The 10,553-nt window shown below is 40.5% G+C and overlaps 1 protein-coding gene across 1 annotated transcript; it reads right to left on the reverse strand.

Moving 5' to 3' along the window:
* Positions 1–584: 584 nt before the first annotated feature.
* LOC144594281 (glutathione S-transferase A-like) lies at positions 585–10,066 on the reverse strand. The gene is made up of 6 exons (XM_078400566.1): positions 9,825–10,066; positions 9,493–9,558; positions 9,210–9,315; positions 5,163–5,281; positions 3,609–3,697; positions 585–881 (listed from the first exon to the last, which is right to left on the reverse strand). The coding sequence occupies exons 1-6, from the start codon at positions 9,990–9,992 to the stop codon at positions 749–751; spliced, it is 681 nt and encodes a 226-aa protein (XP_078256692.1). The 5' UTR covers positions 9,993–10,066; the 3' UTR covers positions 585–748.
* Positions 10,067–10,553: the final 487 nt, after the last annotated feature.

Here is a 10,553-nt window from a genome sequence, read left to right on the forward strand (position 1 = left end):
GATATCAAAGCCAGAGGGAGTGATTATAAGTATTGGGGTCAGTGGAAAGGAGGGGGTTATAAAGGGAGAAAAAGGTCCTTGAAGGTGGTGGATGAAAATGGTACAGCCTCATCAACATCTTGTGCAATTGTATCATAACTTCCCAACTTCTACACTCAATTCCCTAGCTGATGAATGCCAGCATGCCAAACACCTTCCCCCCCGAACTGCAACACCACTTGCAGAGAATTATTTAGTTGTACTCCTAGATCGCTCTGCTCTAGAACAATCCCCATCATTTACTGCAATGACTCTGATCTGGTTTGACTTCTCACAATGCCACACCTCATAAAACAGAATTGAACCCCCCATTAACCATTTCTTGGCCCACTTCCTGTGCATGTGTAACAGCCATTCCTGAACAGGAAAAAAGATTACCTGTCGGCATCTTCCGCCTTTCACTATAATGCATATGTGCAAGCAGAAGAGGCTTCATCCAAATGAGAAAAATACTTTCATAGGACCCGTATATTCTTAGGTCGTAGTAAATAAATGACTCAGATTCTTATTAGATTAAACAAAGGACCGTGCTGAATGTTACAAAGTGGACTTCATAATAGTTTAATAATATTTAATGCAACAAACAACCTGCAATGCATCATAGCCTTCTTTGTGCAGGACTTTATCTTCTATGGCATTGGTAGTGCCAATGGTCTATTACATGATTTGAATTGAAAAGGTGCAGGATTAAGTGACGCTTGCTGTGAACTCAGATATCTTTCAGCACGTCCATCATTGGAGGACTCTCCTTCCAATGGGGAGGCCATGAAGCCTGGATGCTGGGTCGCTCTTTCACTCTGGTGTAGTACTCAAACAATTTGGGATATTTATCAGTCGACAGGCTAGAAAATTGAAAAGGAAAATTATGAAATTAAGTCCGTGGTCGCCTTATCATCCTGTTTTAGCACATTCATTAACACAAAATATTGCAACTACTGGATAAACGAGCTAGGATAATTACAGATCTCAATTACAAGCATTCAAATCAATAAAAATCATTCACCGAAAACACGAGGTCCAGATGCATTTTAAATTTTACCCAGGGATATCGCTTCTTCAATATTAATAGAAATTGAATTTACATATTTTGAACGCAACAGTTTGCAATTTAAGAGACAAATTTAGTTCCGAAGCTTTAATCCAATGAATTCAGACATTGGTGGAGAATTGAACTTGGAAGCAAGACCAGCAATCAGTTTCTAAGCAACACTTCAAATTTTCTTCAGCTCCCAGTAAAGATTTTATCCATACGTGGGCTTACCTTTAATCAGAGAAACCCAACTAGATCTTCAAAAAAACCCAGCTACAGTGCAATTCATGAAGATCACAATAATTATCAATGGTATTAAAGATTAGTGCAACACCATGCCTGGCTTCAGTTAACATCACAACTAATGAGAAATATTTGGCTCAAACTAGCCCGAAACCAAGTCTAAAACACACCTTAAAATTGGACCACAAGAAAAATATGAAATCAAATTTCAGTGACATAATCTTAAGAAAAATACATTTTATGAGATTTAAAGAAATGCCAAAATATAGCAGTATTTTTTCTTTTATTCAACTCTTGCCTTCATCACTTACTGAACTTGAGAAACCGAGAAGCCAAGAGACAACTTCAGGTGAACCGGTCTGGAACAACATTGGAACACTGTGAGCACCTTACCTTTGTGTAACCCTTGACCGATGTCTTACCTTCAAGACCCATATTGAGAAGACAAAGGTGAAAGTGAGCGCACGCAACAATGTTGTTAGTAAGCTCACCAACACAAGATGGGGTGCTAGCCCGCAGACCCTACATTCCACTGCCTTAGCCCTCTGCTTTTCTACTGCTGAGTATGCATGCCCGATATGGGAAAGATCCATCCATGCCAAGAAGCTGGACCCAGCCCTCAATGCTTCCTGCAGACTTGTCACAGGTTGTCTCAAGTCAACAAGTACATCAGAAGAGCAGGAGCCAGCATGAAGGAGTGCCAGCAGCAGATAACAGATGAACGACATCCAATGTTTGGCCAGACACCATTTCTGAGCCACCGAAAGTCGAGGAAATGTTTTCTTAAGTGTGTGACTTGTTGGGGCTGGCATTACAACAGGTGAAGCACGAGTTTCCATATGCGGTGATAGAATATCCACTCTACCTCCCTCAACTACCATGGGATTAACGGCAGGTGAGCAACTACCTCCTGGTGCAGACGCAAGTTGGGCCAGATGAAAATGCCTCAATTGGTTGAGAACTGGTGTTGGCAGAGCCAAGGTGTCTCTAAACAAGTGGGGATATAACTCCAATGATGTCACCTACGAATGTGGTATTGAACCACATATAATGGAACACACCTGCTGAAATGCCCTCAACTAGAAAACCAATGCACAGCTGCCGATCTCATTGCCTACAATGAAGCTGCAGAGAAGTGTGTTCAGCTCTGGCTAAACAATATCTAATCTTGTGATGTGGACTCTATAAGAGGACGACTTACTGAACAATTTACAAACAAACTCCCACCCCCCACTCCCCCAGTATCCACATATTATTTTCCAGTCTTTGGCCTGCTCTTTCACCTTTGCTCCCACCTGATTTTCAGCTCTCTTCTTATCGAGTCCACATCACAAGATTAGATATTGTTTAGCCAGAGCTGAACACACTTCTCTGCATCTTCATTGTAGGCAGTGAGATCGGCAGCTGTGCATTGGTTTTCTAGTTGAGGGCATTTCCTATCAGTAGGAAAAAGGTTCCAGACCTGAAATGTCACCAGTCCTTCCCTCCGCAGAAGCTGCCCGATCCAGAGATCCTCATGTTTTACTCAAAATTGCAGCATCTACAGTCTTTTGCACTTCCAAAGCACTATTTTGTCAACTTTAGAGCAACAAGTACTCACCTCAATGACAGTCGGGTTCAAATTCAACTACAGTAGAACCATACTATCGACTATCACTATGACAGGGAGGGAGACACTGACTGGTCAAATATGCTGGTTAATTAAATCATGCTTCATATTATATAATTTTTAGCATTATCGATTAAGGGAAATAACAAGAGTCTATAATATTCAAGTGTTAATTATGTCCATCAGCCAAGTTCCACAAAGAAAAATGCAACAGTAAGCCCCAGAGCAGGTTTAGCAATTCTCAGCACAGCTCGAGTCCAGGTTTACCTAGTCTCTTTGAAATGTTGGTTCTGGAGAGTGCTGATAAAGTGTCAGGGGACCAAGGATTTAACATAAAGGCCAAACACAAGATTCCACACTGATGCACCAGAGGAACACGAGGGAGAATTGTACTGAGGAACAATTGCTGATAAAACATTAACTAGCTCTCAGATATCAAAAAAGGCTGCATTACAAAATCTCTAAGGATATATAGGGGAATTGCTCCTGGTGCGTTGGCCACTTTTAGTCTCAAACTAAAACCATGAGATGATAGGTGACCGGAGCTACCTTTACACTGTTTAGCTGCTGTTTTCTTCAGGCTGTAATTATTGACAGACAGCGAAAGATACTGCTCTCCATAACACATGGCTATCTTGGCAAAACATTAATAAATTGAATCATTTCTCATTTGCAGAAATAACTCACCCAAAACGAATAGCACAGGCCAACTGTGGAAACAGCATTACATCTGCCATTGTAAAGTTCGTCCCCGTAATGTGAGAATTTGGAGGCAGCTAGAAGAGAAAGTAGATTCAGTGTGCAAGAATGCTTTCCCATCGATTAAAGATACACCTTTGCAGGTACATTCAAAGATGAGGAATACAAAACTCAACATTTCCTCATTTCAAGACTAATTCTAATGGCCATCATAACTACAGTTTGTTCTATACAAGAATGCACTTAAAACCAAATCAGAACAGGAGTTAGGTGCAGTGAAGAAATGTGTCCTTCAAAAAGGATCAAACTGCATATTCCAGCATCAGATAATTCATCCAAGACCAACTCCTTGCAAAGCCAAGCTACAAACTGAAAGAACTATTTAAAGAAAAAGGGAGAGTGTCACTAGACAATGATGCATGACAGTTGGAATGTGACTGCTTGCTTCACCAAATCCTTGGAGCCATTTGTTCCAACAAATCTTGATTTTTACCTAAACACGTGGAAATTACAATGCCCAATTGTTGCTCGAGTGAAACCCATTCAATCTTGCAAACCACTAATGAACCGAGAATATTTCCATCAACATAGCTTTGCAATGATAACAGTCAGAACATCAACTAGATGACAATATATTCCCTTTAATACAGAAAAATGGCAAAAATTGGGGCAAGGGATGTCAATCAAATTTTCCACAGGTATCCCATTCTCTGCGTCAGAAATAATCAATTTCACATAAAATTGTAGTTTATCGAAGCTCCAAGTGTCAACAACTGAGGCAGCCAATAGCAATACATATCAGCATGCGGTTTAACAGCCAATAAAGTTTGGTCAATTTGCAGCCATATTTGATGGTAATTAAATTAATATTTTGACATCTGAAACAAAATGTTAAGTTGTCAGTATCTACAGTTACAATAAATGTTAGAATTTTTCAGGAAGTCAGGCACCATCCATGGATGAGGAGAGAAATGCTTTAACAACCTCGCAGATCATATAACAAATTTTCACCACAGATGCTGGGGATTTTCTTTTTATATACTTACATGGCCTTGGATATTCTGACACATCAACGTAATTGCAATGGACTTAATGAGAATCAATGAGTTGATAGAAATACAGTTAAAAGGTACTATATCCTTCTTGGCCAAAACCCTCACTTAAAATATGTTCAACACGAGTAATGGAACAGCCTCACCACAATAAATCTTAATACTCTCCAATATGCAATGAAATCACACATAGTATATTAACCACAGCCACAGTAAAGCACATGCATGTTTGGATGGACACCAGCGTGTTCATTAACATTTATTCCGCATGCAGAGTTTAGAACACTTTTGACTGTATAATAATTCCAGACTCAAATTAGGTTGAAGACAAGCAGTCAGTGGGAGCCAAAAGCAGCTGCTGCTGCTTAATAAACATTTTTTGGCACGGCTCAAATCCATGGATAAATAAGCCTGTTATAACAATTGACAGTGCTCCTATCTACCAGGTGATTTCATTCTCTTGACAGTTTCTTTATAAATGCCCTTTTACCTTGTCAATGTATCCTTCCCACAGATTCAGCTCAGCATTCAGCGCCTTTTTATTCCTCTCTAGAGCAGTGTCATGGCGCTCATTTTCTGGAACCTTCCAGAAGTAATAGACAATGGCCACTGCAAGGTAATCAGAATAAATTAGCTTCTGCATTCAAGCAGTGAAATGAAAGTTATCAACTGATATAATGAGAACAATAGTATGCAATGGAGCCTGAAATGCCATTTACAATAAGCAAGAGTATGGAAAATGAAAAGACCAGTTGGTCTTTGCTCAATGGGATATTCAGCAAGGTTTGCAAACTGTTAGCAGAGAGAAGCAAGGATTTGCAATTGTCATGACTATAATGTCAGGCATGATTGTGCTCAAGATATCACAAGAGAAAGTTTAACAATAGAAATTTGTACAAAATTCAAGTGGGAGCTTGAGTTGAACTTGGGATGGGAAGCCAACATACAAAGACATTATAAAGTTGAAATGGAAGAAGTGATCCTCTATCAGCATTCATCTAGTGATACTTTAAATAACGCAGGTAGGAGAGCGGTGGGTTAGCCAATCTGCTTTATAAAAGGTTAAAGCAACACTTCAAACTGCATATAGTTATACAGATAAAATGGAGTAATGGGTTTTAAATGGGGAAGAGGTATCAAAATTGAGTGGATGCTTGAATAGCAAACTTATAAGCCAAAGTGTGAGGATAAAAGAAACTGAAGACCAATTGCCATCAGAAATAATGCAAAGATGAAAGTGTGGCAACGTTTAGAGGATGATATCACATCTACCTCAGTTACGAGTAATGTTGGAACATTTTAATCTTGGAGGCAGCAACAAGTGGTTCTTAAATGGTGGGAACAGTGTTTGTTGTTGGGGTCTTAATTACACTGAAGGAGATTAAAGCAAAAGAAAGAAGTAGAGTATTGATTCCTGGAAGGGATGAAGAATTATAAACAAAGCCTTGAATGATTGGGGATCTTAAAACACATGTCAGGTGGCAATCAAAATTAACAGGTCAGATTGAAGTATATAGTATATCGAGTGTGGTAGTTGGGAAGTTGAGAGGTCATGTTGCAGTTGTAAAAGACGTTGGTGAGGCCACAGAGAATTATGTACAATTCTGGGTACCATGTTATAGGAAAGATGCTGTCAAGCTGGAAAGGGTAGAGAGAAGATTTACCAGGATGCTGCCAGGACTAGAGAGTCTGAGCTGTAGGGAGAGGTTGAGTAGGCTGGGACTCTATTCCTTGGAGCACAGGAGATGAGGGATGATCTTATAGAGATGTATAAAATCATGGGAGGAATAGGTCAAGTAGGTGCACAGAGTTGGTGAATCAATGACATAGGTTTATGGAGAAGGGGAAAAGATTGAATAGGAATCAGAGGGGTGACATAGGATGGTTGATGTATGGAACAAGCTGTCTGAAGAGGTGGTTTAGGCTGGGACAATTCCAATGTTTAAGAACCAGCTAAACAGGTACATGGATAGGACAGGTAGGGGCCAAACAGGTAGGTGGGATTAGTGTAGCTGGGTTATGTTGACCGGTGTGGGCAAGTTGGACTGAAGGGCCTGTTTCCATGCTCTATAACTGAGAAGCAGTTTGGAGTCATGATTGAAATAAGTGGATTCAAATACCAAGGCAGATCAGTAAGATAGCACCCAAGGAATTGTTTGGTTTCAAGTAGATATTTTACCAAGGTGTCAATCAAGAGAACTTTATAATCCAAATCTGCTGCATTGCCATACACATTAAATAACTACTGGGGGAACTATGGGATTAAGTGATAGTGGCAACTTGGCACACAAAATTGCTTGAGGGTTAGAGGCAGCAGTGGCAAATTGTTAATTTGTAACATGGTAAATGAATGTAATATGCAACACCCACATTCTTCCAGCCTGTCATTTGCTCCACAGATGACTCTGCCAGCAGTCTCTTAATTCAAGACCAGATGACAGTCTATTGCAAAATTTCAACTGCGGTGGATGGAATGACTCGTGACACCATTTGTATGACCAAGATACTTTGCAAAGGATATGCTCATTTGCATTAGTTGGTACCACTGCCATTTCAACTTGGAAAATTAGACCAATCTAGTAGCAGAAAAGCCTTGCAGAACAAAACATGCAAAGATGGCACATGCGACAGAATGCAGCATGGATTTTGACAGGTTAAAAAAAGCCAATCCATAGATATTAAATAGCAAGGAAATATGGGAATTTTTAATTGCAGCAAAAAGGGGAATGCTGGAGAAAACATTCGCATTAGACTGAATTGGCCCGAGTGGCAGCAGTTGCATGATGGGTAGAACTTGATGCGCAAATCTCTCTTCTGACAAAAGACAGGAGACACAAAATGCAGGAACTGCAAGGTCCTGCAACTGTCTTTTGTAAGCAAAGACCAAAATATGAAACACACTTTTCTGGAAGCATCTGTGGAGACAGAAACAGAGCTAAAGATCAAAGCCCAGAACAACTGTTGTTCTGTTCACAGATCCAATAACCAAGGATTCCAAAGATCATTTTTATTAAAGTGTTTGGACACATTGGAACCCCAAAATGCAATTGTGTGAAGGCAGATTATAAAGGCAATTATCTCACAAAAGGGAGAGGAGCAGAAAGATGGGGCTAATACATTTGTTCCAGCAAAAAAAAAAAAAAAAGTATTGGGTGGGATGAACAGTGACGTATTAAAGGACCTCACATCTTTGCAAGTGGCAAAATCACCAGTACTGTTGCAGAGAGTGTTCCCTGCCCTGGATGTTGTTGGCTTTGAGAGCCAATGGGATGACACTGATCCAGGTAAGGGGAGGGATGTGGTGTCAGGTGACAAATTGTTTGCAACAGGATATCTTCTCAACTTGTTTTTTTGTAGGTCACACAGTCACCAGGAACCAATTGATGAATTCCAAAGACATTTGTGTTTGATCGGTACGAATTCTCAGCTTGGTACAAGTGGAGCAAGACATTTTCATTTTGATTCTCAAATTCCTTTGGAAAAGGGGTAAAATATAATTTGCTATGAATTTTCAAATGAACCATGGCCTAGAATTCATTCCCAGTGCATTTTTAAAACACTACCATCCCAGTTTCACTAATGATATTTTATCTACCATGACTTCATGCATTTACTTACATTTTGTGAAGCCCCTCTGTATCTTCAAAGCTCATCTGGCTTTGTATCATCAGCAAATTTGAATTTATTCTCAACAATCCCCTCAGCCTAATCAAAAAATAACATTAGGAGCATGTTGGGCTCCAGCATCCCATTGTTCACAGCCTTCCTACCCAAATGGCCCCATTTATTCTCATCAATGGCACAATAAACACGGTATTGCCTGTTCTAGTTTTGTCCAATAGTTGAGTGGATCCTTAAAGGACTTTTAGACATCAAAAAAATATTTTGCCATATCAGCCAATTCATCTTTATCCAATCTGCCAGATAAAAAGAAACTTAATTCTAATATGAAGAGTCCTTTTGGCTTGCAGAGGCATCATGCTGATCACCAAGCATCTAATTACACCCATTCTATCTTGGAAATTTATCACCCTTCCGCCTCTTACATTGGGTCTCAATTGCACCACAGCGCACCTGTGGTTGCTGCTATTTCTCAAAATACCCACCTTCTATAAATAGGAACGACATCATTTAAAGTATTGGGAATACTAGGCAGATAAACAGAAGATAAAATTGCTGCAGAAAGGGTTAATAAAAGCAGGGTCGCTGCAAATAGCCACTAATGCAAGTACTAGAAATACAAGCAGGATAAATCACTGAAAAGGTAACCTTGCGTTTAGCAAATAAACGATTTGGTCATCATTTCATAACACAAGTTCCTCATTGGCTTAATATTTGTTGTGCAGGATCTTTGTCTTCGCTGCTTTGTAATGGAAGGAGGGAACGGTACTTGTGCCATTCAGAAGCAGCTCGTCAGCGCTCAGAGGGAGAAAGTGCACTGGAGATCAACATCTATACGGCGCGGCTTGCAACCGCATTTTGAAGTAAGAAAAACATAGCAACAGTTGGCACACTGGGGAAGCTAGGGGAAACTTACCCACTTTCTCCTGCAGGGACAGAACCTCAAACATTCTCTGGTAAACACGAGCCTGTTCAGCCGCGGAGTCCGGAATCAACTTGGTACCTTGAGACTTGAACTGGTTCTAGGGAAGGCAAATTCAGAGATTGAACGGACGTTAAAACCTGGGAAACAAGCCGGCAACCCGCTGATACCAAATCAACAGTAGTCGTAAACTAACTCAATACGGAGGAAAAACATGTCTCAGGTTTAAAAAAGCAAAATTCTCGACGAATGCCTTTAAGGGGAAAAAAACCCTTACCTCTAAATAGAGACAGACTCCAATAGATTCGTTCAGGATGATGTTTCCATGGCGGAAACTAGGTAACTGCAACAACAATGTTCACATTTTTAAAAAAAATAACCAAAAGCTTGATTTAAGTTTCGTTTATTTCTTTCCGATTGCAAATCAATTCAAATATCTGCGCAGCGACCTGTGACTTTAAAGCAACTATTTAACCCAGACATACACAAGCGTTGGACACAAGGAACTGCAGTGGCTGATTTACAAAATAACTATCGTCAAGGTGTCCGGAACGGACGGACCGGGGGGGGGGGGGGGGGGGGGGGATGTAGCAAACTCTCATTCTGCACCTGGCCCCTGGGATTTATCGCCATAACCTCCTCCGATTTGTGCTCCATCTTCTCGAAGGATAGCATTTTTTCCTTGTAGCCTTGCAGTTTCTTCTCTTCCAAGGCGATGGCGATCCTCCAGCAAGGCGGGGAACCGGAGCCCCAGTACAGAAACATATTCCCTGCCATGTCTGCCCCTCAATGCACTGACCTGCTGCTTCACAATTCCTACTTATATAATCACACTGCTCCACTCAAAGTCGAGCGTCGGCGGAGGTGACGTGGCGCTGCAACTCCCAACCGCAGGCACCATCTGAAGGCAAGTATCCCGCCCCCCCCCCCATTGAAACCGCAAAAACCACAAACAGCAATGGTAAACCTCACCCCATAATGAGTTTTAATAATATTGATTGGAAGATAAATACACGGAGAATCTCCCTCCTGCTCCCATAATTAAATAATGTCATGCGGACTTCCACTTAAACCCAAGCGTCAAAAGAATCAAGTGTTTATAGTCAAATGTACCGACAAAGGAACAAGAAATTCTTACTTGCAGCAGCATAACAAGCCAATAAAGATAATACTCATAGATAACGTATAATAAACAAAACAAAATAAATTCATTAACAACCCCAGTGATGACGCAACAGTGTCCAAAGTCCATTGTGCAGCCAAATGGTTCACATTTTCAGTGTTTTGTCACATTCAAAGTTTCAGAATCAGTTTCAGATGGTTGTGGGGAACAAGCTA

This window comes from Rhinoraja longicauda, chromosome 6, assembly GCF_053455715.1.
Source record: "Rhinoraja longicauda isolate Sanriku21f chromosome 6, sRhiLon1.1, whole genome shotgun sequence".
Taxonomy (NCBI): Eukaryota; Metazoa; Chordata; class Chondrichthyes; order Rajiformes; family Arhynchobatidae; genus Rhinoraja; species Rhinoraja longicauda.